We start from the raw sequence: 27,462 nt of genomic DNA, 5'->3' as shown, positions 1-27,462 counted from the left end.
CGCGGCCTCGATCGCATGCAAGCACGCAGCTCATAGATAGCCAAGAGCAGGGCAGGTAAGGAAATGCATGCTTACCCTTTAGAATGCATGCTTTCCAGGATAGAAATGGACTCTGCAGCAATGCCAGTGATACATGCTGAAATTTTTCAATATAGAAACCCATGAAGCAACAAACTAAACCGCAAAATTTAAGATTAGGTGCAAGACAAGGAATAATTGATCCAGTGTGAAAAAAAAGTCAATGACACTGTTCTTGCGTAGATATATAAATTCTATCCAATTTTTTTGTTCACACACAACAAAAAATATTATTAGTGCGAGGAAAATGTAATGGGTGCATGGAAAACAATAATTTCTGCTTCAAACATGTTAGTTACAGCATAAAAAATTGTTGCATTACGAAAAAGAAAATGTATGGTATATGAAGGAAGTAAATATGTTTCATAACAGCACGGTTGTATGTTGGGAAAGAGCAACTTGCAAGACTAAACAGATTCCTTATAATTACAAGGAGAATAACAAGGCCAACCTAAGCTGTTAGGAACGCATACAGAAGAGGCATAATCTGCAGTTTCACATTGACAACAAGGATATAACTAAATGTTGTGCTCCAGAAAAATAGTCAGAAAAGGACAAGAATTTATACCATTGTCAACAGGCATCTGGAAGTTGGATGCGCACGAATTTGGTGAACACGACCTTGATCTGCACGGATCCGGTGACGGTGACCTCAATCTGCACGAATCCGGCTATGACAAGTTGGATCTACGGAAGGGACAATCATGGCAACGATGCCATCGCTACAGATCGACACGCAAGAACGCATGTTGCGGGACAGGGTATCCATCTGCTGTATCTAGATATCAGAACACTTCCCTTGACTGAATGTAAAAGTGTTAGGACAACAAATGCATCATTCTTTAGTCTTTTAGTCCTGAGATTTTAGTTATGTATCAGTCTTCAGACCCTCTTATTTTTTTTCTCTTCGTCAATCAGTGTTTTTAGTCATATTCCCTAAAAAAATTGTCCTTACTGTATTCTTTCTTCAGTCTATTTTTTCAATGATATGATCCCATTCCATAAATTGTAGCCATTGGTGAGCAATATGGGTGATGCATGTGAATGGATTGGGACTGCCATCTCCACTGCACTGAAGGAGATCAAGCCCATTTTCATCAGCATCAACTGGAACCTCCCCTAGGCCTGCATCCTTGTCCATTCTTTTTTCTCTCCCCGAGGTAAGTTGGCATGCTCCCTTTCGTGCATAAGGACGATGATACGGGTATCAGGGTATGGGTTTGGTATTACTGATGTTGATGACCTGCTCACTTGCCAGACTGTCAAACCAGATGAGCCTGAAAGGAACTAAGAGAAATGACTATTCATTTACCAGTCTTGTCAGCCTCTGTATTGTCAATTTGTCATTCGACTGATGCTTGAATGTATTAGTAGACAAAATGACATGTTTGTTGATCAACTATGATATGTGTTTCCACTGTCTACTTGCCGCCTTCTGAGGGGCAGATTGAGCTTGAGAAGATTTTTGCGAAAACATAGTGGTGCTCTTGCTCTGATGGAAATTGAGAGTAGGGTGTTCCAAACTAGATTGATACATGTAGGAATTTGTGACTGAGTTTTATGCTCAGAGTTAGATACCTGCTCTCCACTCTTCACCTATCCTAGAACTTGCATTTCATTTTTTGTGTTGCTATAATCTGTCCATTAATCGGTATCTACCTCCATTAATCGGTATTCTAGCTGAAAGTTTCAAAGTTGTCAATTGTTTTCGAAACTCGGTTTTCAGAGTAGCTGGTCCTTTTTTGGGACATATTTGTTGTGTCTTTTGCCCATTTTGTCTTGTATTTTGTCATACACCGTTCAATTAGCTAATTGTCATTATGCCATAGCAAACTTGTGCAACCTATTGCCGCTCTGCCATGGGTCACATGGCCATCCTTCATACACCGCTTCACTAGGACTAACCCCGAAGTACAGATGATGGTATGTATGTTTTCGCTATTTCGTCAGTTGGTCTTTTTGTTTTTCCACGGTTTCCCAACTGGGGTTCTCACACATTTTTCGCTTTTGTACATTATGGGCACCTAGAAAATTCCAAAAGAAGTTGCCTCTTGTTTGGATACCCCGAAGCACGGGCTGGCGAGACTAAGTTTGGGCAAAGAGAGCTTCAGGAGGACCGAATATGACACCTCACTCGACTGTCGCATATTCTTCAAGCAAGGATGGAAGGAGGTCCTCACGAGACATGACATGAGGTTGACACTGTTGTACTAATTACATTTAAGACCATCGCCAACAATGAGTTGGAGATTATAGTCATCCTTTTATGTCCTCTCAGAAGATCATGTTGGACGAGTTCGGGGCTTTCATGAGTTATTTAGTCATTTCTCTGCGTTTTTTTAAACCATGGAGGAGAACTGCATGTGAACTTCATAGATACGAGAACTGCATGGCACGTACAAAGTTCAATTCCTCTTTTGTTTATTTTGTTTCCTCTTTGTCTACATACTGGTTTTTGAACTATGTTTTGTGAATCGGATGTATATAGACATGTTTTAGTGTGTTTGTTCACTTATTGCAATCCATATGTAGTCTATATTAAAATATTCAAACATATATTATATTTGTGAATGAAGGTACTATTTTTACAATTGTCATATATGGTTATAATATTAGTCGAGACGTATGTTGCACGTGCATACTTACTACTCCCTCCGTTCCTAAATATATGTCTTTCTAGACATTTCAAATGACTACCACATGCGGATGTATGTAGACATATTTTAGAGTGTAAATTCAGTCATTTTGCTCCGTATGTAGTCACTTGTTGAAATGTCTAGAAAGACAAATATTTAGGAACGGAGGGAGTAGTATACATATACTAATATTCATGAATGGCTCTGGAAGATATTTGCCATCTTGATACCCAGGGACAAATCATATTGATTTATGCCTCGATATATGCACAACAGGCAGTTGTAACAAGACATGCTAAGATGCTAACTGATGTCTCAGTGTCATCACGATAATCTAAACCGTGTCTTCTTTTGGCGACGAATCTAAACTGTGTCTTAGTGTTTCATAGGTCTATACATTCATCTACATGGCAAATCAACGTGTACTCTTTCACAAGGAAGATGGTAGTCCCTGTTCTTGTCTGACATGTAGTTCATCTAACAGATGCATGCAGGTGTATCCATGTACACATGGTGCTAATGGTGCAGAACATCAGGGCGTGGATGATGAGCCCCTCGGTCTCAGCCCCAAGTTGCGCCGGTGATGTGGGCCCAGGCGGTGCCGTGGTCGAAGATGGCGAGGTTGTCTTGGCCTAGGAGACAGAGTAAGCAGAGTGGATGTGCAAACCCGAGGTGCAGGACACTGTGGACATCAGGATGCAGTACCGCTTCGCTGTAAAATACGGTGTATACTGAAATATTTAGTTTATTCATGATGTAACAGCAGGATGCAGTATACTGACTAAATCAAATAATACTCAAAATTAGTGCATACCAGCAACGATCCCGGAATCATTAGACACTGAATATGGTGCCATTTGAATTTGCAGAGTCAAGTTCGGATAAATTTTCCTATGTAGGGACCCAAGAAAAGAATGTAGCAACTTACAATCAAGGCTTAGATTTCATGGAAAACGCAAGGAGTATTGCCGTGCAGCAGTAAGGCATACCTGCATTTGCTTCAACGTGGATAGGCCGAACTGGTAGCAGCTCGGTGTCGGCCCCAAATTACGCCGGTGACATGGAAATATGCCGTGCAGGAGTTGACACTGGCGAGGTCAATCTATGAACTAGGACTATAGGGGAGTACCAGAGCATGAGTCTAGCGGGCGGGCACACCAAATGCACAGGATGAGGTTAGCATCGATCGAGGAAGTGACAGCACACGCAATCCTCGCGTAGCGCAGGCGCAGCACGCCTGGTTCTGCGTGTAGAAGAGGCTGACCACAGTCATGGATGGAGTGGGATGTCATGCTTGGTGCGCGTCGTCAGCGTTGGTGATTTGTTGTGTACACATACAACGGCTTGCCAATCCCCACTATAAAGCATATACAGGAAAGATTCATTTTACTCACGAGTTCACAGCAGAACCGAAATCAATAGGAATTCAATTATGTGAAAATAGGTACTCCCTCCGATCCATATCACGTGTTGCTCAAACGGATGTACCTAGACATATTTCAGTGCTAGATAGATCTATTTGAGGGACAAGCAATATGGGATGGAATACTACATACCAGCATGACACCACCAATTTAAGCTTCAGAGGAGTATATGTTTGGATGATTGTTCCTCCTTGGGAGCTGAAGAAGATAGAGCACTGAATTAATGAAGGGAATGATGATTTCATGGGAAGTAGAGAAAACATTATTACATATCAGTAAAGCACCTTGTTTTGGTTCCTATCAAACCGGATGAATTCCCAGCGCGCATGCTTTATCGATCAGCTGCTTAGCATATGTGAAGAAGGAACAAATTGTGCCACCTGTCGGCCGGAGTAGCCATAAATTAATCATGATACACCTTAAATCATGACTTCCTTCAGGTTTGGGCTCGCCAACAGCAGCACAGTTAGTGGGGAACCCGAATGATTACTTCAAGTTCACACGTCAATGTGTTGCAAATCCAAAAACCATCATTACAGAACAGGGGATTGCCACTTTTGTTGAACAGAACGGCCAACTGACCTTTTCGGAGTTGCTGCTTCAAGAAGTTAAGATAGGTGTTTTGATGAAAGAGCCATGTCATGAATACAAAATTGCCAACCGCGAGCTCAGAGGTCACCGCTGGTTGCGACTATTCTGCAGAATCCAAATAATGAAGTAGTTAAGGTAAGAAACATGGACAAGGTAGAGAAACCGAGGATATAGTCATTACTTTAATGCGTAATAAATGACAGACCATGGAGCGTAGCGTGGAACGGGAGGGATGCCTGGTTTGCCACATAGGAAGAAGCAGGCCACAGTAAGCGCATTGTTCCTCCTTCCCAACTGAAGGAACATAGAAACTGGATGAAGGCAATGATGATCTCACGGGAAGAACAGAAAATTCTCTTGCATATATTGCAGTAAAGCACCTTAATTTTCTTCATGGTGAACCTTCTGACAGAAGTGTCAGTGCAGTTGTTCCATACATACTTCACAAATAAGAGATGGCGCAGATTGTGCCACCTATCGTCCGGAGAATACAATATCATGATATTTTTTCGGGTCTTTGATTGGCAAATTGAGAGGGAAACCTGAACAATTAAACCAAGATCACAAGCCAATAACGCAAGTCCAAGAATCCAGCAGATGGCACAAGGGATCACCATTTTTTAATGCAAAGAATGATAAACTGACCTTTGGGAATTGTAGCTTGTCAGTGATGCTCCTTAAGAATACACCATTGGTTGCAATTGTTCTGGATGCGAAGCTACTAACTATATGAATTGAGCATCGGTTGCAATTGTGTGCAGAAGGTGAGTGAAATAATCGAGGTCAGAAAATGGAGAAAGTAGAGCAACCCACGATGATAGATGCTCTCTTAGGCCCAGTGAGTAGACTCTATCATTACTTTCAGTTGCTTAGTCATGATTTTCGGATCATCATGCAGTCACTTATATGGTAATGGAAGGACGCCCATCTCATGGGCACACTGTAATCAAAATGAGTAGCCTGTCAGATTTGGCATGCAAGGAGGCATCAGCTTAAAAGAAGAAAAGATGGCGGGAAGATAAGAGTAGCATACCAATTATTTTTGCTGAATATGTGTCTGATTTTTTCAAATTCTTGGCATTCTCAGTTAACTCGGGACTGCAATTTGCCACGATTATTGTACTTAGTGAAGCGTTGAGGCTCTCCTTGGGCGGCAGCGATCTGATTTTTTCACACCCAAAGATCACTAATGTTCTGAGAGAAGAAAGGCCACGCAATTGTTGTGGTAGGGACTGCAAACTACTGCAAGCACTAAACTGTAGATCTTGGAGCGAGGTGAGGAGCTGAAGGGCTTGCTCCTGCTCTTCCGTGAAGGTTTCTACCCACCGATCATATCGAAACTGTAATGTGTGGAGAGTAGCGGCAAGGTGGCTGCAAACTGGAGAACCAAGCAGCGCCGAGATGCTGTTCACCGCAAGCTTTTCCAGTTCGAATGAACCAGCATGCATCAGTCCATCCCTTGCCACCTCTGACAGCACATCCGCTCCTACAGAGATCCTTTGTTTGTCATAGATAGACAAATCCTTGAGGTTGGTTGTGATGTGAGGATTAAACCCATCCATAGTTAATTCTTCACAATCTACCAGCTCTAGATAGGTGAGAGAAGTGAGGTTTGAGAGTAGGGCCATTGACTTTATGCTTGATTCTTCGACAATCTTTAGTTTCCTGAGGGAAGGAGGAAAAGGCTTGATGGTCTGAGCTCCTCCTACTTCTCCCATGGGCCACCGACAGAACAACTTGTGACAGTATGATGCAGAAAACGATTGGAGCATCACCAGGTCCCACGGTCCTCCTCCATCCTCCAAGGGCAGAAGAACCAGGCTCTTGCACTTGTAGATACTAAGCTGGGAAATAGCTGGAAAAGACCTCAAGGCTTTTGAAAACTCTTCTCCTGTAATACTTAATTCTTCTAGCTCAAGACTCTGAACTGAATGGAGGGCGACATTGTCATCCAGTTGCGCAGAGAAAATGTTTTCACATCTTTCAACACTCAGACTTCTCAAGGAGTTTAGGCATTGGATGTCTGACAACGAAATGCCTGATACATCCCTAATTTCCATAACCTCTACTTTATCCATATTGTCAAAGGAAAAATCATGATTATACCCTCCGATAGTGAATTCCTTTCCATTGTATGACAACTTTGAGGTAGCATTCCTCACACTCAGAGATGTTAGTGTGGAGGTGTGAGGCATGGAGGGAAACTGGGACAGCTCAGGGCAGTTATGAATAACAAGTTCACACAGGTTTGTAAACCGACTTGAGTACTCCAAGAACGGAAATGAGCGGAGAAGGGGACAACCTGCACATTTGATTCTTTCAAGCCTGGAATACAAATGGCTATTAGGTTCGCCAACCCACTCCACGAGTACTGGCATATCCTCAAACACAATTGTCTTCAGGTGCATGAAACTTGTCTCTGTAACACCATTATTGCCAGGCCCAAAAGAATGCATGCTAGCTATATTCTTCAAAGTGAGCTTGGTGAGGTGTGGTAGCTGCTCAAAAGGTGGAAGTGTACTCCAAGATACATTCTCCAGATGGAGAGACTCTAACCTTTTTGTGCTAATATCGCCGCACAGCCAGCTAGGACAAGGGGCGACACCCGGATTTATTATATGAAGCACCAAAAGATTAGGGTGTGGTTCAAGACCATCAAGAACATCATCATGTATAGTCTGGTGTTGTGGACCCCAGATTAATCGCAACTTTTTCATATTTCTTTTGTTCTTCAGTTTGGCAACACTAGCTTCTCCCTTGGATGCAATCATTCCAAGATTACATATACGGAGTTTTCCTCCAAGCTCTCTCAATTCCCCCAGCTCTCTCAATTCAAACCCAACACTCCCTTTCTTTACATAGAATTCTTTTAGCTCCTGTAAACACTTCATCTTTCCAACCTCAGGAATATTGGAATGGAGTTCTCTGGATGAGTGGAAATGTTGTAGATTCACCAGGCGGTTAATGTCTTTAGGCAATTTTTTACTTCCATGCCAATATACGAGGTCCAAAAATTTCAAGTGGTAAAATCTAGATAATGAGCTAGGTAAATTCATTTCTTCTATATAAGGTGATCTAATATTAAGGTATTGGAGGTGGATAAGATTGGAAAAGCCATTTGGCAAAGATTGTGGAGTGTTCATTCCTATAAACAGAACTCTCAGACTCTTTATTTCTTCAAATGTACTTTTGAAAATATTATCTACTCGTGCATTATGTAACCCAAAAATCATCAAAGTCCGCAAATTTCCAATGTCTACCCTTCTCTTTAGTATACCCATTTCTTCTTCAAAACTTTCACCATATATATCTTCTATGGTGATTGATAAGTGCCGAATAGATTTTGGGATGCCATCGGCACTAAAACATAAACTACTTATATTGACACATTCTTGTGATGAAACATTCCGAGACAGTTCATGGAATAAATCATGCATCACATAACATTGATCACCAAACCCATCAAACCCCTTCATGAGAAAACCATTATCCACTAGCTCTTGTAAGTAATTTTTATCGTTTTGGCAACTAGAGTTTATGATACCTACTGCAATCCAAAAACGAGTAATTTCTATATCATAAAACTTATAATCTTCAGGGAAGAGGGCAAGGTATGAAAAGCATTTTTTTAGATAGAAAGGAAGGTAATCATAGCTAATTTTAAGAGATGGCATAATATCATCATCATTTTTCATGTGTTGCCACTCATCTTTTTCAAGAACTCCCTTCCAATATCCTTTAGAAAGGTTTTTCCTCAATAACTGACCGATTGTATTGGCTGCTAGTGGTGAACCCTTTAGTCTTTTTGCAATATCTTTTGCAACACCAATTAAGTCATCTTCATAATCCCGGGGTTTGCTATGACCAAATATAGAAAACTCAAAGAGTGTGAAGAAGTCATTAGGCTCCAAACCATGCAGTTCTATTGGATCAGTTGTTTTCACCATATGTGCTACTAATGGAAACCGGGTTGTGACAAGAATCATGCTACCCTTGGTTTCCCCCTTAGTGAATGGAGCTAATAGGTTTTTCCAGTCACCTTCGCTGCTGCATTTCCAAATATCATCCAAGACAATTAAAAACCTGGTGGACTTCAGTCTCTCTGCAATGGATATTTGAAGCTGGTCTAAATTGGCAGTCTCGATTGCAATTTTGTTTCCTTCTTTTTCTGTTGTAGGTACACATCTAAGGATCTGCCGGGTGAGGTTAAGCACATCAAAATCAGTTGAGACACATACCCATACCTTGACAGTGAAGTGTGTCATGATCTTTTCATCACTGTACAAGTGTTGGGTGAAGGTTGTCTTTCCTATACCCCCAGGGCCAACAAGAGGCAAAATAGAGAGGGTTTCAGTGTGATATGTGCCACCGGTAAGAGCAGTTACAGTTTTATCAAAAATGTCACCCCTCCCAAACAACTTATCTTGCACCACTGTTGAACCCGTGGTTGGCCTTTTGAGGGTGAGGGTTGTGGTTATTGCAGTGCTACTTTGGTTTGCAATTTTGAGTAAGTCGGAGACATGTTCACATGTAGAGTTCATTTCCTCAATTATGGACTTGATTCTGTTGGACATGTCTACTCTGTCGAAAGATAGCCTGTCGATGGGGCAAGCATCATCAGTGCCACCAGAGTTGGTTGCATGATGTGGGTTACTACTACTATTTGTTTTTTGTTTTTTGCGGGACGTGTTACTACTACTGTTGACAGAACCCGGATTTGAAAAGTATGGAAGCCAGTTACCGATGGTGTGGCGAAGAGCATGGTGAGCATCACGAGCACGACCACGGACGAGATCGCCTATATTTGGGGCGGGGTCCTGGATGGTGGCCTCGCTGGTGTGGTCGAGTTGATCCTGGATCATGAAGTAGCAGATTTCATCCAGCAAGTCCTCGGCCTCATCTGCCTTCTTGCTTAGCTCCGCGAGCAAGCCCTGCACGCCAGGACCAGGGTTGTTGCTCATGTCCCTGATCCGGGCTGCGTGTAGCAGCCCTTGCGTGTGCCACAGCCAGTGCTTCATGCTCTGGAAGTTGTGGCCGAGCTCGGAGCTGGTGGCAACGAACGCGGCCACCAGCTCGTCCGAGAGCTTTGCAAGCGCCTTGCTGAGAAGCCAACTCGCCGTTTCAATAGCTGCCTCCATCTCCTCCTCCGGCTAGTTATCAGTGTTTGTGTGGTGAGAGTACTGCAAAGAACAATAGGAAGTTGGAATGTGCGTGCAATTTGGAAGAGGCCTTGATGGCATTATTAGCATGGCTGGCTTCGGAGGTCACCACACACACAAACACGTTACATCATCAAGCAATATTGACCATATATATTGTGGGAATTGTAGAAATTTGGGTAATTATGTAATTTGTGGGTGGTATGGAATGGCATTCAGTGAATCGGTGGTGACAGGAAATGATTCTTTGCCACTCATTAAAAAGGAATAGAAAACCATAAAGGAAAAAAAATGCAGGGTCAGAAGTCAACCATGATGGCGTTTCCCAAGCTAGAATTTTTGGCAGTGTTTGTCACCACAAATTGCAAAAACGAGATAACGAGCCGCACAGAGTTGAGCAATCTAGCGACCTTGAATTGGAGTGAAGTGCATCATAGGTCCTCAAACTATTTCAGAGGTGTCACGTAGGTTCTCGGACAACGAAAAACGTCATCCAGGTCCTCAAATGCAATATGTGTATTATCTTGGTCCTCAAACTATTTCAAACGTGTCATTGTAAGTCCTTGAACTATTTCAGAGGTGTCACATATATACACACTAATTACACTTTAAGGATTTTCAAGGACCTAGATGTCACTTTTCATAGTTTAAGGACCTGTGTGACGCAGTCAAAATAGTTCGAGGACTTAGGATGCATTTCACTTGTCAAGGTGGGGGAAAACAAACATCATTACCTAATATTAAAGGGAGGATTGTTTCTCCACTTTATCTGTTTTGTGGTGGGACCCATATGTTTTTTCGTCCGTCGCAAATCCTCTGGAGCAAGTTTGCTTTTCGTCCAGTGAAAAAGCAACAAAACTAAAAGTGCCAAGGTGGGACTCAAATCAGCAACCAACGGCTGCTACACCCGCGTAGCAAGCCACTATGCCAGGCTAACTTTAGTGCAAGGTTTGCAGCGCGACCGTTAAAGAAAAGAGCGACAGTGGCAAAACATAAAAAACAGGTAGCAAAAAGTTGTGCGTGAGTGGGACCAATCACATGACCTCCCGTGAGTTAACAACGTCCCTAGCCACTGTAGTTCTTAGATTTTTTTTGTATAAAATTGCAGCGAAAGATTTAAAAAATTTCAAGTTTTCAAATATTTTTTGAGAAGAAGTGAACAAATTTTGAAACTTTTGAATTTCTGGACAAATTTGAAAACTGGATTATTTATTTGAAAAAATGAACTATTTTGAGAAATGTAAACATTTTTTAAGATTCTGAACATTTGTTGAGAAAAGAAAAAGAAACCTTGAGTGAGTAAATACGGCTAGCTCGTATTTCTCTCTATTACCTTCATCCATCATTATTAAGCCAGGTGCAATGAGTGTACGTCCGTTATTTTTTGGGTCGTTGGATAAAAAATGCTTGATTTATTCTCTCCAGCAGATCGTTATGGAGCACCAGCCAATGTATGCGATGGGTTTTCTTTCCTCCAATTGGTGCATTATATGCCGGCCCAATTATCCCACGTGGCAGCCAAAATGTAATATTTACGTGGAAACTGCGTCTTCACCGGTCACTGGGTACAGTTAGATGCATTTAATCTTCACGCGAGGTTGTATCTTGGTCGTAGAGTTTTGGCCCTCGAGTGCTTTAAATCCAGATGAGAGGGTTTGTTTACTTATCAAATTAAATAGTAGCTTCTCATTTTCTTACACTAAATATCATCAGTTTATATACGTTTGCAAGTCGTATGGAAAATCAATAAACTGCTCCATGAATTGATAGAGGGTGAGGAGTGGGTCCTGATTATCCCTGGAGAAACGAACACATAATTGTTTTGTTACAGATGAGCAGGAAGGATTTAACTCACATTTCTCAAAAAGAAGAAATTAAGTCCCAATATTCTAGATGCTTTGTACGTGGGATTGTCGGTGAACATGAGATAGACAGTATATTATAAGACTATGGGATTATGATATAATTTAATATAAAATTGCAATCCGACAATGTTTAACTTGGCCGTGTTGTATGTTGATCGACTGCACATTCACAACCTAGATTTAGGGTTAATACATATGATTATAAGTTCAAATATAGTGGGGAGTGCCCTTAGGGCAATTGAGTGTGTCAGTTAAAACTACTTAATGAGTTGATATGTCGTGCTTGCACATCCAGTGTTACCTAAATTGAAGTACATATCAATTTTCTTTCCCGTTGCAACGCACGGGCATATGTGCTAGTGTAGGACAAAGACGGATCCAAGAAAGGATCACCTCCGCGCAGGACACAGCGACTATCTTTCTAATGCCGCCTGTGAGGCACCACGTAGCTCTGTAGCTGCGTCTTCTTTGCTTCCTCCAGATTGGGGGTCGAATGGGTGGCCGCATCGCCACGCTCCTTAATCCCTTATCCACTTGGTGACGGGTTCAGGGCAAAAATCACTGTTCTGATCTGTGGACGAAACAATATCATAAAATGAACCGTTGACGAAATTTTTTTACCCGGCTAACTCTTTCGTGTAGCGCCCGGCATGTAGGCGTCACACTATACTGTGTAACGCCTATCTCTCAGGCGCTACACGCCTAGACAACGTCACACCTCAGATTGCCTCAAAAATACCAAGTCAGTGTGCAACGCCTGAGAGCTAGGCGCTATACTGTGTAGTGTAGCGCCTAGGGTCTAGGCGTTGCACTGTAGTAGATCCATGAAATTTCCATGCTTGACACCGCAGAGCTAGCTAGAGTAGCAAGTCAGGCTTTGGTGTTTTTCTGGCCGGCCGATCAGTCCATATCGGTGTGTCCGCGTGTGGAAGTATTAGTACTAGAATCGCTGACTGAATTTGGGAGACCGTGCTGCAACACTAACTCATTTGCATTAGAGCATGGTTAATAAGAGAGCCCGCTGCTGGCTATATAACAAGGTCATGTCACATAAAGCCTTCATTAAAGCCCACTAATACAATAGCTTGGCTATAAACTAGCTATTGAAATAACTGTACCATTTAATACTTGCATGCAAAGGGAGGCAAGGAAGGCCACGTGATTGGGGGAGAGGATGAAAAGTCTGCGCTTTAGCTTTCACATGGCTGCATGCGAGCTGCTTTTTCTTGTTTCTAGCGCTTCAGCCGGCTGCAAGTGAAGCGCCCGCTTCCTTCTCTTTCCTCCCTTCTCTCTCTTCCAAGTAGGATTTTAATGACATGGAATGGCTTATAGCCTGCTGACTGGGACCTATTGTACTTGCTCTTAGAGCAAGTACAATAGATCTGAGTCAGCGGGCTATAAGTATTAAACTAGTATATTTCTGCTTAGTTGGAGGAAAGAGAAGAGGAGAGAGAAGGTAAGCGGGCTCTTCGTGAAGAGCCAGCTCTAGCACTTTGCGAGAATAAAAGGTGGGCCACATAATAAAAAAATAGTACACTTTTTTGATTTACTATTGTACATGTTGGCTATAAGATGGCCTATAGATGACATGGCACTGGCTTATAGCCAGCGGCTGGCTATATTATTAACCATGCTCTTAGTAGTAGCACTACTTTTGGTCTACAAATGCTTTGAAGATAATATAATATAGTACTCCTAGACAAGCAGTAATCCATGTGCAGAAGTAAAAAAGGAGAAAAACAAATCTTCGGCTGCCGCTGCTGGAGCATTATTGCTCCTGGCCCTGTGTGGCGCTAGTTGCATCAGCCAGTAGTGCAACGCCTTGACGCAACACTGTAGCGCCTAGCTCTCAGGCGTTGCACACTGATTTAGTATTTTTGAGGCAATTTGGGGTGCGACATTGTCTAGGTGTGTAGCGCCTGAGAGATAGGCGTTACATAGTATAGTGTGACGCGTATATGTCGGGCGCTACATAAAAGGGTCAGCCAGGTGGAATTTTTTCGTCAACGGTTCATTTTGTGATATTGTTTCGTCCACAGGTCAAATTTGTTGTTTTTGCCACGGGTTCACATGGTTGCCAGAGACAGGCAGGTTCACATCATCACGTACACATGGGGTGGTGAGCATGGTCAAGGAATGCGGGCGGGGGTTTACATCATCACATGGGGTGGCCAGAATTTTGGGCAAAGGACAGTGCATGTTGTGGGCATCGTAGAAATTTTGGGTAGCTATGTAACGTGTGGGCTGTATGGAATGGGATTCCGTGGTGAAGGATTTTGAGGATTCTTTGCCACTCATTCTTTCTTCTAAAAAAGACAAAAAGAAACCAAGAAAAAAGATGCATTGCAGGGTCAATGGCCCAAGGTACTATCTAGAATTTGCTTGTGTTTGTCATCTATCCACAACAAACTACAGAAAGAAAATAACGAACGCCGCACAGCTGGGGGAACTATCCAGGAAGCAAGCTGGGGGCAAAAGTATGACAAAGACGAATCCAGCCACTACTGGAATCCCCACCTATGCTGAGTGCCAGAAACACTTGGCAAAGGGCCTAAAACCCTCGACAAAGGCTTTCCCAAGAGTTGCTCCCGGCAAAGACCACCCGGCGTACACCACTCTGGCAAACAGGGATTTTCCGAGACCCAATCATCGGACACCCGGCAAAGAGTTTGCCGAGAGCCAAACAGTGCCTCCCGGCAAAATAAAGTGACTTCACAGCCGCTGGTTCCGTCAGGTCTTTGCCAAGTGCCCCTCTCAGCATAACTGAAGCAGCCAAGTTCTAGCAGCTCACAGCGCATGCCACTCTGCTGAGTGCTGCTCTCAGTAAAGATTCGTTCCCAATTCTGTTTCTGCTGCTTTTCCATCGGATCACTGCAGCAAAAACAGATATACGATAAGTTTGAGAATAGGGTTTAGGGTTTCCCGTGGGGCAAAGTCTTGTCTTTCTATATATAACAATCAGCATATACAATTACATATGTACAGAGTACGTGTACACGACACGCTAGACCTATTTTAACACTCCCCCTCAATCTAAACTTCTACTCTGTACAAGGTTTAGATTGGTACTAAAATGGTCTAGCATCTGTCTGGTGGCTGGTTTAGTAAACACATCAGCCAACTGATCGTTAGAAGAAATGAACCTGACTTCAAGAGCTCCAGAAGCAACACGCTCACGCACAAAGTGGAAATCAATCTCGATGTGCTTGGTACGCGCATGAAAAACTGGGTTGACAGTCAGATATGTGGCCCCTAAGTTATCACACCATAGAACCGGAACACACTTCTGAGACACTCCAAGCTCTTTGAGTAGTGACTCCACCCGGATGGCTTCAGCAGCTCCATTTGCCAAGGCTTTGTACTCGGCCTCTGTGCTCGATCTCGACACTGTTGGTTGTTTCTTCGAACTCCAGGAAATGAGGTTCGGTCCAAAAAATATGGCGAAACCTCCAGTGGGTCGACGATCATCCTCCGGCTAGTTATCAGTGTTTGTGTGGTGAGAGTACTGCAAAGAACAATAGGAAGTTGGAATGTGCATGCAATTTGGAAGAGGCCTTGATGGCATTATTAGCATGGCTGGCTTCGGAGGTCACCGCACACACAAACACGTTACATCATCAAGCAATATTGACCATATATATTGTGGGAATTGTAGAAATTTGGGTAATTATGTAATTTGTGGGTGGTATGGAATGGCATTCAGTGAATCGGTGGTGACAGGAAGTGATTCTTTGCCACTCATTAAAAAGGAATAGAAAACCATAAAGGAAAAAAAATGCAAGGTCAGAAGTCAACCATGATGGCGTTTCCCAAGCTAGAATTTTTGGCAGTGTTTGTCACCACAAATTGCAAAAACGAGATAACGAGCCGCACAGAGTTGAGCAATCTAGCGACCTTGAAAAGGAGTGAAGTGCATCATAGGTCCTCAAACTATTTCAGAGGTGTCACGTAGGTTCTCGAACAATGAAAAACGTCATCCAGGTCCTCAAATGCAATATGTGTATTATCTTGGTCCTCAAACTATTTCATGTAAGTCCTTGAACTATTTCAGAGGTGTCACATATATACACACTAATTACACTTTAAGGATTTTCAAGGATCTAGATGTCACTTTTCATAGTTTAAGGACCTGTGTGACGCAGTCAAAATAGTTCGAGGACTTAAGATGCATTTCACTTGTCAAGGTGGGGGAAAACAAACATCATTACCTAATATTAAAGGGAGGATTGTTTCTCCACTTTATCTGTTTTGTGGTGGGACCCAGATGTTTTTTCGTCCGTCGCAAATCCTCTGGAGCAAGTTTGCTTTTCGTCCAGTGAAAAAGCAACAAAACTAAAAGTGCCAAGGTGGGACTCAAATCAGCAACCAACGGCTGCTACACCCGCGTAGCAAGCCACTATGCCAGGCTAACTTTAGTGCAAGGTTTGCAGCGCGACCGTTAAAGAAAAGAGCGACAGTGGCAAAACATAAAAAACAGGTAGCAAAAAGTTGTGCGTGAGTGGGACCAATCACATGACCTCCCGTGAGTTAACGACGTCCCTAGCCACTGTAGTTCTTCGATTTTTTTTGTATAAAATTGCAGCGAAAGATTTAAAAAATTTCAAGTTTTCAAATATTTTTTGAGAAGAAGTGAACAAATTTTGAAACTTTTGAATTTCTGGACAAATTTGAAAACTGGATTATTTATTTGAAAAAATGAACTATTTTGAGAAATGTAAACATTTTTTAAGATTCTGAACATTTGTTGAGAAAAGAAAAAGAAACCTTGAGTGAGTAAATACGGCTAGCTCGTATTTCTCTCTATTACCTTCATCCATCATTATTAAGCCAGGTGCAATGAGTGTACGTCCGTTATTTTTGGGTCGTTGGATAAAAAATGCTTGATTTATTCTCTCCAGCAGATCGTTATGGAGCACCAGCCAATGTATGCGATAGGTTTTCTTTCCACCAATTGGTGCATTATATGCCGGCCCAATTATCCCATCTGGCAGCCAAAATGTAATATTTACGTGGAAACTGCGTCTTCACCGGTCACTGGCTACAGTTAGATGCATTTAATCTTCACGCGAGGTTGTATCTTGGTCGTAGAGTTTTGGCCCTCGACTGCTTTAAATCCAGATGAGAGGGTTTGTTTACTTATCAAATTAAATAGTAGCTTCTCATTTTCTACACTATCATCAGTTTATATACGTTTGCAAGTTGTATGGAAAATCAATAAACCGCTCCATGAATTGATAGAGGGTGAGGAGTGGGTCCTGATTATCCCTGGAGAAACGAACACATAATTGTTTTGTTACAGATGAGCAGGAAGGATTTAACTCACATTTCTCAAAAAGAAGAAATTAAGTCCCAATATTCTAGATGCTTTGTACGTGGGATTGTCGGTGAACATGAGATAGACAGTATATTATAAGACTATGGGATTATGATATAATTTAATATAAAATTGCAATCCGACAATGTTTAACTTGGCCGTGTTGTATGTTGATCAACTGCACATTCACAACCTAGATTTAGGGTTAATACATATGATTATAAGTTCAAATATAGTGGGGAGTGCCCTTAGGGCAATTGAGTGTGTCAGTTAAAACTACTTAATGAGTTGATATGTGGTGCTTGCACATCCGGTGTTACCTAAATTGAAGTACATATCAATTTTCTTTCTTCCCGTTGCAATGCACGGGCATATGTGCTAGTGTAGGACAAAGACGGATCCAAGAAAGGATCACCTCCGCGTAGGACACAGCGACTATCTTTCTAAGGCCGCCTGTGAGGCACCACGTAGCTCTGTAGCTGCGTCTTCTTTGCTTCCTCCCAATTGGGGGTCGAATGGGTGGCCGCATCGCCATGCTCCTTAATCCCTTATCCACTTGGTGACGGGTTCATGGCAAAAATCACTGTTTTGATCTGTGGACGAAACAATATCACAAAATGAACCGTTGACGAATTTTTTTTACCCGGCTGACTCTTTCGTGTAGCGCCCGACATGTAGGCGTCCCACTATACTGTGTAACGCCTATCTCTCAGGCGCTACATGCCTAGACAACGTCACACCCCAGATTGCCTCAAAAATACCAAGTCAGTGTGCAATGCCTGAGAGCTAGGCGCTATACTGTGTAGTGTAGCGCCTAGGGTCTAGGCGTTTGCACTGTAGTGGATCCATGAAATTTCGATGCTTGACACCGCAGAGCTAGCTAGAGTGGCAAGTCAGGCTTTGGTGTTTTTCTGGCTGGCCGATCAGTCCATATCGATGTGTCCGCGTGTGGAAGTATTAGTACTAGAATCGCTGACTGAATTTGGGAGACCGTGCTGCAACACTAACTCATTTGCATTAGAGCATGGTTAATAAGAGAGCCCGCTGCTGGCTATATAACAAGGCCATGTCACATAAAGCCTTCATTAAAGCCCACTAATACAATAGCTTGGCTGTAAACTAGCTATTGAAATAACTGTACCATTTAATACTTGCATGCAAAGGGAGGCAAGGAAGGCCACGTGATTGGGGGAGAGGATGAAAAGTCTGCGCTTTAGCTTTCACATGGCTGCATGCGAGCTGCTTTTTCTTGTTTCTAGTGCTTCAGCCGGCTGCAAGTGAAGCGCCCGCTTCCTTCTCTTTCCTCCCTTCTCTCTCTTCCAAGTAGGATTTTGATGACATGGAATAGCTTATAGCCTGCTGACTGGGACCTATTGTACTTGCTCCTAGAGCAAGTACAATAGATCTGAGTCAGCCGGCTATAAGTATTAAACTAGTATATTTCTGCTTAGTTGGAGGAAAGAGAAGAGGAGAGAGAAGGTAAGCGGGCTCTTCGTGAAGAGCCAGCTCTAGCACTTTGCGAGAATAAAAGGTGGGCCATATAATAAAAAAATAGTACATTTTTTTGATTTACTATTGTATATGTTGGCTATAAGATGGCCTATAGATGACATGGCACTGGCTTATAGCCAACGGCTGGCTATATTATTAACCGTGCTCTTAGTAGTAGCACTATTTTTGGTCTACAAATGCTTTGAAGATAATATAATATAGTACTCCTAGACAAGCAGTAATCCATGTGCAGAAGTAAAAAAGGAGAAAAACAAATCTTCGGCTGCCGCTGCTGGAGCATTATTGCTCCTGGCCCTGTGTGGCGCTAGTTGCATCAGCCAGTAGTGCAACGCCTTGACGCTACACTGTAGCGCCTAGCTATCAGGCGTTGCACACTGATTTAGTATTTTTGAGGCAATTTGGGATGCGACACTGTCTAGGTGTGTAGCGCCTGAGAGATAGGCGTTATATAGTATAGTGTGACGCGTACATGTCGGGCGCTACATAAAAGGGTCAGCCAGATGGAATTTTTTGGTCAGCTGTCCATTTTGTGATATTGTTTCGTCCACAGGTCAAATTTTTTGTTTTTGCCACGGGTTCAGATGGTTGCCAGAGACAGGCAGGTTCACATCATCACGTACACATGGGGTGGTGAGCATGGTCAAGGAATGCGGGCGGGGGTTTACATCATCACATGGGGTGGCCAGAATTTTGGGCAAAGGACAGTGCATGTTGTGGGCATCGTAGAAATTTTGGGTAGCTATGTAACGTGTGGGCTGTATGGAATGGGATTCCGTGGTGAAGGATTTTGAGGATTCTTTGCCACTCAGTATTTCTTCTAAAAAAGACAAAAGGAAACCAAGAAAAAAGATGCATTGCAGGGTCAATGGCCCAAGGTACTATCTAGAATTTGCTTGTGTTTGTCATCTATCCACAACAAACTACAGAAAGAAAATAACGAACGCCGCACAGCTGGGGGAACTATCCAGGAAGCAAGCTGGGGGCAAAAGTATGATAAAGACGAATCCAGCCACTACTGGAATCCCCACCTATGCTGAGTGCCAGAAACACTTGGCAAAGGGTCTAAAACCCTCGACAAAAGCTTTGCGGAGAGTTGCTTCCGGTAAAGGCCACCTGGGGTGTACACCTCTCAGGCAAACACGAATTTGTCGAGAGCAAACCATCGAACACTCGGCAAAGAGTTTGCCGAGAGCCAAACAGTGCCTCTCGGCAAAATAAAGTAACTTCACAGCTGCTGATTCTGTCAGGTCTTTGCCGAGTGCCCCTCTTGGCATAACTGAAGCAGCCAAGTTCCAGCAGCTCCCAGCGCATGCCATTTGCCGAGTGCTGCTCTCGGCAAAGATTCGTTCTCAGTTCTGTTTCTGCCGCTTTTCCATCAGGTCACTGCAGCAAAATCAGATATATGATACACAAACTTGTATTTGAATTCACAAAGGTTAACAACAAACTGGCATACAAATTATATAAATAGTTCACACAAACTTCATTTGAAGTCACAAAGTAGCTCTTTAGTACAAGTGACTACTTAATAAACAACAAAGTGCTCAATGCATGTCTACATCCGACCCCAATTTTTTTAACCAAGACCGTTCAAATAGTCGCATATATAGTCAAAATAGTTTAAATGTTCAAATGCAGCAGAGTTCTAATTAAAAAAGTTCAAATATTACACTTCAACATTGTTGTCACCTTGATCGTCCACATATGCTCAATAAGATCTACCTTCGGCTGCTCATGAGTTGCTCGATGCTGAATTTGTGGACAGGACGCCATGATAGAGACAATCAAAGACATCTTGATTGCGGTTGAGCAGTCGATGACACTTGATTGATATCTTGAAACTAAGAATATGCTCCTCCGCACGCTCCGTGTCTGCAAGCACCGCTGCATCATCTCCGTCTCAATACCGACCGCTCGGGGGGTCAATATATACGAGGGTTTTTATGATACCCTATACTGCTACTGGGAAGATCCCACCGTTGATTTTTATAAGGGTAGTCCTGCCTTGGTGGGCTTTGCTGGTGGGTGAGACGACGGCGGCGGTGATGACCAGGACACAATCAGGTTGAGTCCTGCCTGGGTTGGCATTCGAGCACAGGACGTGGTGGACTGGTGGTCGACCTCGCAGCAAGGCCAAGTGAGCAGCTCAACGTCCACTCGTCCAGCATGTTGCGGATGAAGTAGAGCCACGAAGAGGTCAAGAGGAAGGCGCGCTGTAATAAAGTAAAGACAACCATGATCGTAGCGAGGGCAAGGTTAGCACGAAGTAGTCGAGATTGTGTTGCGCTCTGGCACTCTCGTAGCCGCATCTCTCCGTGCGCCAGAAGACCTTCACGCGTCGTGCACATCGGCGAGCTCGTCGACGGAGTAGGGTGGTTTGGTATGCGATGTCGTCATGAACCAGGCAACACAATAAGTGCGATGCTATGGTGCTAAGCCATGTGGGCGGCATAGACCCTCGCGGCCGTAAACTGTAGAAGGAGGATGGGGCGCATGGCGTCGGGCCAGAACCGTAGATGGTATTGAATTCATGCTCCACCCAGTTGCTTCAAAAGTTCGAACTGACCCTCACATCTAGGCTATTTTTGTCCTTAGACGTGGGATCGATGTAGGCCGCAGAATCGTTTTTATTTAATACTGCGTTGGCAGGGTCTTAAACTCAAGACCTCTTGACTCGGATACCATATTGAATTCATGCTCCAGCCAGTTGCTCCAAAAGTCCGAACTGGTGGAAGGAGACGGGCAATATATTTCAACAGAAGCATCGGTCCACGATTACGCCAGAGCAAGGGGAGGCGGCCCGGCAGGGCGCGCGGTCAAAGAGGAGGCGAACGCCCACTAGTAGGAAAGAAACCTTTGATCCGGAGCATTAGTCCCGGCTGGGTTTGGGTCCGATACTAATGTGACCATTAGTCCCGGTTCCAACGGTTAGGAGCGCGCGGGGGGGGGGGGGGGGGGCACGGCCCCCTTTAGTCCAGGTTTAAATGGGACCTCTAGTCCCGGCTAGTGATACCAACCACCCCTTTAGTCCCAGTTGGTGATACCAACCGGGACTAGAGATAGACCTTTAGTCCCGGTTGGTCTCTAGTCCCGGTTGGTATCACAAACCGGGACTAAAGATATCCCTATATATAGATGCTTCGTCCAGCCCTAGTCTAAGCTTTCTCCTTTCTCTCCTCTCTGTTTCCTTCCCCTAGCTCGAGCTCATCCTTCATTTTTGCCAAGATTTATCAAGATTTGAGACACCCATATATCCAAGCGTTCTAAAAGGTTAGCAAATTCATTCCTTTCATCTCTCATTGCTAGTTTAGCTCGTTTCATGCTCTATAAGTATAGTGATTTGTGAGATTAGTGCAGCGGGCTCGGTCTACGTCGATGGACGGCGTGGTCCTGTCAGGACCCAGTTGCAGTGTTCTCTCTGTTTTCGTGATTCAGTTGAATCCAGACTTCTAACCATGGGCATGAAGCTGTGGGAACCGTCCATCTTCCATCCAACGCTCCTGGTGGCTTCGTACTGCTTCGGAAAGCTACAGAAGACGTGGTGCGTTGATCTTCCATCGGACGGCTCTGGGTGGTCAAGGCGTCGCTGTTGATCTCTCTGGAAAGCTCAACCACTCCCCTCTCCTCCATGTGCGCTTCTCGCACCTTCTAGAGTCTTGTAAGGCTATATAGCCAGGTTTTGAGAGCCTGCGTGCTCATGCTTATCTTCTTGGGGTAAACCCTACCCGCCGGTGTTCCCGGTTGGTCTCGCTTGTACCAAAACCTTAGTTAACTTTCCTCTGAAATTCAGCCCTGAAGGTGCTAGTTCTCTGAATTTTGAGTGTATTTCTGAATTTTAGTCCGTCAGACCATCTGGGTCTGACATTTGGTATTCAGAGCAAGGTTGGATCCTCGGCGGCGAGCTGGATTTGGGGGCCGGACAAGAGTTGGAGGAGCCGTAAAATTCTCTTTTTCTCCCTCGATCCCGGCGGCGGTGCTTCTAGGTGGCGCAGGCGGCGGTGAAATTCGGGTACTGGTCTGGTCAGGTTAGTGGTTACTGAAGCCCCTTGCTTTGGTAGTAAAATCCCACCACCCTCCCGGATCCGGAGTACTTCTTGGCGGCGCGGCGACGGCGGCGGCGTGGCGGCGGTAGGATCTTCAAGAGTAAGGTCAGGTTGCAGCCTTGTGCTGTGGTAAAATTCCCTCCTTTCTCTGGCTGGATCGTCGGTAGTAAGGTCGTTTGGCTCCCTGCCAACTTAATTCCTTCCTACTAGTCCTAGTTCACAGTATGGGGGGAGAAGGTGATTCATCGAGCACTCAATCTCTGGAGTTCCAATCTCTGAAACTTGATGTTAAAACCTTACAGCAGAACAGAGAGCTGGACAGAAAGGATTTCCTGGATTTCAGAGAACATGTATCAAACAATTTTCAGTCAGTGCAAAAGACCTTGGGTGAGCTGCAATCTTGCTTGGACAAGTTCATTACTTCATTTCCCAAACCAGAGATGTCCCACCCCCAGTTCTTCAGGAGGCTCCGGAAACAAGCATCAATGCGACCCCACACGGCCCTGCTAAAAAACCTGGAGAGGGCTTGCACACTCCCGAGACAGCAGGATCTGCGGTTCTAGTGGATGTCAACACTGGTAAGGAACTGCAGCTGGATGGAAGTAACAACCCCCCCCCCCCCTACGGACACCCACATTTCGCTCAAAACAGGCCAGTCCAAACTGTGTTCGAAAATAGATTGGCTTTGCAAGCTCCATAACCAGTGCAGCCACCCATTACCCTGCCTCCTCTCCCTCCTAATGCTCAAGCTGAAGCAGAGGCTCAATTAGAGCTGGTAAGGAGAAATGCTCAGGCCAACAGAGAAGTACAGAATGATATCCGAAGACCTCTAGCTCTGGTTAAACCAGCCAAGATGAACATTCCTGAATTTGATTGAAGTGGCACAGACTCGTGGATACAAACCATTGAAATGTATTTTGATGCTGCTAGAACTCCTACGGAAAGTAAAACAGAAATTGCAGTCACATACCTCACTGGTCCTGCAATGGAATGGTGGAGAGGCACGGGATTTCAAGCTAACACTCTACCCTGGTATAGATTTTGCAGACATGTGGGAGATAGATTTGCCAAAAATTCTGTTTGTGATAATGTCAGAGCATTCCATGCCCTCAATCAGTCAGGCAGCCTCAGTGATTACATCCTCAAATTTGAACAGCATATGAATCTCATGAGGAGGGACAATCGTGCCCTCCCAAATGACTATTTCAAAAACAGTTTCATAGCTGGCTTGCATGACAGCATACAACACTATGTACAGTGTCATGAACCTGATGATTTACAGAGAGCAATCTGGCTAGCTAGAAGAATGGAGCAAGCCCAACCCCCAAGAAGGAATTTTCCTCAGTTCCCTCCCACAGCTGCCAGGAAATCATTGGTGCTGGAACAACCCAGAACTAACATTAATAACACTCCGGCTGTTATTCAACAAGCAAGACTCAAGGGTATCTGCTATAAATGCAAGGAGACTTGGTTTCCTGGGCACAAAAAGGTGTGTAAAATGAGCAACCTAGCTCAAATTCAGGCCTTGCAAGAACAGAACCCTGATGATACTGATTTGGTCTATGTCACTGAAATGTCTGAAGAAATGGAACAAGACACTGCTGAACCACCTGATCAACAGCAGTTACAAATTTGCATGCATGCCTTAATGGGAATCAGCAATTCCAAATTCAGTTTTACTGTCACAGTAATGGTGGGCAAACTCCCTGCTACTGCCCTAATTGATAGTGGTAGTTCTGCAACCTTCATGTCCCCTGCTTTTGCTACTCTTTGCAAGTGCCATCTTACACCCATTAAGAAAACAAAGGTGCTGGTGGCCAATGGAGGCACTTTATGGACTGAATTCATGGCCCCAAACTGTCCATATATCATTCAGGGAGAGGAATTTGTTTCAGATTTTAGAATTCTAAAACTTCAGGGCTATGACATTATCTTGGGAGCTAACTGGATGTCCACCCACAACCCTGTGAAGTTAGATTTTGACCTTATGGAATTTCAGATTACAAAGGACAAACAAAAGTTGGTCACTTTCTCGGATGAGAGCTTGCCATCTGGTCTTGTCACTAAATCTAGCATGGATAAGCATATATTGGAGCAATCAGTTTGTGGGGAAGTCATTGTTGTAAACAAGCTACAGCCTGAAGCTACACCAAAGGCCCCTGTGCATCCTCAAATTAAGGCCATGATGGGAAAATACAAAAAGGTCTTCTGTAGTCCTACTATGCTGCCCCCTGCTAGGGCTTGTGACCATGCAATTCCTTTTATGCCCGGGGCCAAAGTAGTCAATCAAAGACCTTATCGACTGCCACATCATCAGAAGAATGCTATGGAGAGAATCATCTAGGACATGGTCAATAAGCAAATAATTAGGGACATCTCTAGCCCTTATTCTTTTCCAGCTATTCTGATTAGAAAGAAGGATCTGTCTTGGAGGCTGTGCAATGATTTCAGAAAAGTAAATTCCCAAACTATCAAGAATAAATACCCTATTCCAGTTATTGAGGATTTGCTGGATGAGCTTCATGGGGCTACTGTGTTTACCAAATTGGATTTGAAGAGTGGTTATCACCAAATAGGAATGAAGGAGGAAGACATTGAAAAGACTGCTTTCACTACTCATTGTGGACATTATGAATATTTGGTCATGCCTTTCGGCCTAAAAAATTCTCCTGCCACTTTTCAAATGCTAATGAACAAAATCCTCAAGAAATATCTCAGAAAATTTGTTTTGGTTTTCTTTGACGACATACTGATATTCAGTGAAACATTGGAGGACCATTTGGCACACTTGTAGGAGGTTTTTAAAACCCTACAGGAAAATCAACTGGTGGTCAACTTAAGCAAATGTATTTTTGCTCAACCTCAGGTGGAGTACCTGGTCCACATTATTAGGGGAGATGGGGTTGCCACAGACCCTGTGAAGATTGAAGCAATTACCCAATGGCCTGCCCCTGAAAATGTTTCACAATTGAGAAGTTTCTTGGGCCTCACAGGGTATTGCAGAAGATTTGTACAAAATTATGGATATATCTGCAAACCCCTTTTCAATGCCCTTAAGAAGGACAATTTCCAGTGGTCAAATGAGCAGCAAGAGGCATTCAACACCCTAAAACATAAGATGACCCAAGCTCCTGTCCTTGCTCTACCTGACTTCACAAAACCATTTGTGCTAGAAGCTGATGCTTGTGCTTATGGAATTGGTGCTGTTCTCATGCAGGGTGGAAGGCCCATTGCTTACTTCAGCAAAGCAATTGGACCTAGAGCTACTGCTTGGTCCACTTATGACAAGGAAGCTTTGGCCATTATAGAAGCACTCAAACAGTGGAAACATTACTTTTCAGCTTCTTCTCTGATAATAAGAACTGACCAACAAAGTCTAAGGTACATCCAAGACCAGAAACCTACTGAAGGCATTCAGCATAAACTCTTGGTTAAACTGTTGGGATACAACTACACAATTGAGTACAAGAAGGGAAATACCAACAACGTTGCTGATGCACTTTCAAGAGTGCAACACAAACTCCATAGTTTGTTTGTTAGTACAGCCAAACCTGCTTGGATAGGAGAGGTTACTGATACTTACAAATCTGACAGCAAGTGCAAGGACTTGATCACCCAATTATCCATTAATCCTGCAGGCTTGCCCAACTACACTTTCCAGAATGGTATTCTCAGATACAAAGACAGAGTAGTGATTGGAAACAGCAAACCCCTTCAAAACAAATTAATTGCTGCTTTACACAGCTCTGAATTGGGGGGTCACTCAGGTCATAGAGCTTCTTATCAGAGAATCAAGCTACTATTCCATTGGCCTGGCATGAAACAAGCAATAGTGGACTATATCAAACAGTGTCCTGTTTGACAAATCAACAAAGCAGAGCATTGCAGATATCCTTTCCTATTACAGCCACTGCCGGTCCCTGACTTTGCTTGGTGCCATATTAGCATGGATTTCGTGGAGGGGCTGCCTACATCCAACAACAAGGATTTAATCCTAGTGGTTGTGGACAGGTTCACCAAGTACATCCATTTTATTGCTATGAAACACCCTATCACTGTCAGCTCTGTAGCACGGGCTTTTGTGGATAATATTTTTAAGCTCCATGGTCTTCCATCCGTGATAGTAACTTACAGGGACAAGATCTTCACTAGCAACTTGTGGCAGGAACTTTTCAAGAAGCTGGGCATTAAACTCCACCTTAGTACCTCCTATCACCCCCAATCAGACGGTCAAACCGAGAGGGTTAATCAGTGCATGGAGAATTATTTAAGATGCATGGCTTTCCTCAAACCAACTAAGTGGCACCAGTGGCTTTCCCTGGCTGAGTGGTGGTACAATACAAGCTTTCACATAGCTCTCCAAATCACACCATTTCAGGCCTTGTACAACAGGAAACCTCAAATGCTAGCTGAAGCTGCTTTATATCCTGAGGACAACACTGACACATTACCGTCAGTGCTCACTGCTGAACAGACAGCCAATCAGATCAAGGACAACCTACTCAGAGCACAGGAAAGAATGAAACATTATGCAAACAAAAAGAGAAGTGAAAGGTCTTTGGAAGTGGGAGACATGGTCTACTTAAAATTGCAACCGTATAGACATACCACACTAAGCATTCACAGGTGCCTGAAGCTGCATTCAAAATTCTATGGCCCCTTCAAAGTCCTACAAAAAATAGGCAAGGTCGCTTACAAGCTGCTGTTACCAGAGGATTGCAAGCTTCACCACACATTCCACATCAGCCAGTTAAAGAAACACATCGGCCCTACTGCTGTGCCCAATCCCAAACTTCCATTGATCAACCCAGATGGCACAATCCTACTGGAACCAGAAATG

General features: G+C 43.7%; 1 protein-coding gene across 4 annotated transcripts; it reads right to left on the bottom strand.

Annotated features, from left to right (window-relative positions):
- Positions 1 to 2,956: 2,956 nt before the first annotated feature.
- LOC109775899 (putative disease resistance protein RGA4) lies at positions 2,957 to 10,290 on the bottom strand. 4 transcript variants are annotated; one of them, XM_040393201.3, is made up of 10 exons: positions 5,763 to 10,290; positions 5,375 to 5,669; positions 5,110 to 5,271; positions 4,935 to 5,023; positions 4,721 to 4,834; positions 4,423 to 4,627; positions 4,271 to 4,336; positions 3,704 to 4,071; positions 3,529 to 3,605; positions 2,957 to 3,426 (listed from the first exon to the last, which is right to left on the bottom strand). In XM_040393201.3, exons 1-2 carry the CDS (start codon positions 9,865 to 9,867, stop codon positions 5,659 to 5,661), a joined length of 4,116 nt encoding a protein of 1,371 aa, XP_040249135.1. In that variant the 5' UTR covers positions 9,868 to 10,290; the 3' UTR covers positions 2,957 to 3,426; positions 3,529 to 3,605; positions 3,704 to 4,071; positions 4,271 to 4,336; positions 4,423 to 4,627; positions 4,721 to 4,834; positions 4,935 to 5,023; positions 5,110 to 5,271; positions 5,375 to 5,658. The 4 variants fall into 4 exon arrangements, with proteins under 4 accessions (XP_040249135.1, XP_020190179.1, XP_020190178.1 ...); XM_020334590.4 differs by having other exon boundaries at positions 4,423 to 4,572; XM_020334589.4 differs by having other exon boundaries at positions 4,423 to 4,518.
- Between the last annotated feature and the right edge of the window lie 17,172 nt (positions 10,291 to 27,462).

The sequence above is a fragment of the Aegilops tauschii genome, chromosome 6 (genome assembly GCF_002575655.3).
Source record: "Aegilops tauschii subsp. strangulata cultivar AL8/78 chromosome 6, Aet v6.0, whole genome shotgun sequence".
NCBI lineage: Eukaryota > Viridiplantae > Streptophyta > Magnoliopsida > Poales > Poaceae > Aegilops > Aegilops tauschii.
This window is presented reverse-complemented; position numbering and strand designations above follow the sequence as displayed.

What these genes read in the sequence shown, in the direction of transcription:
- LOC109775899 (XM_020334588.4), bottom strand. Translation starts at nt 9,867, where the DNA reads ATGGAGGCAGCTATTGAAACGGCGAGTTGGCTTCTCAGCAAGGCGCTT.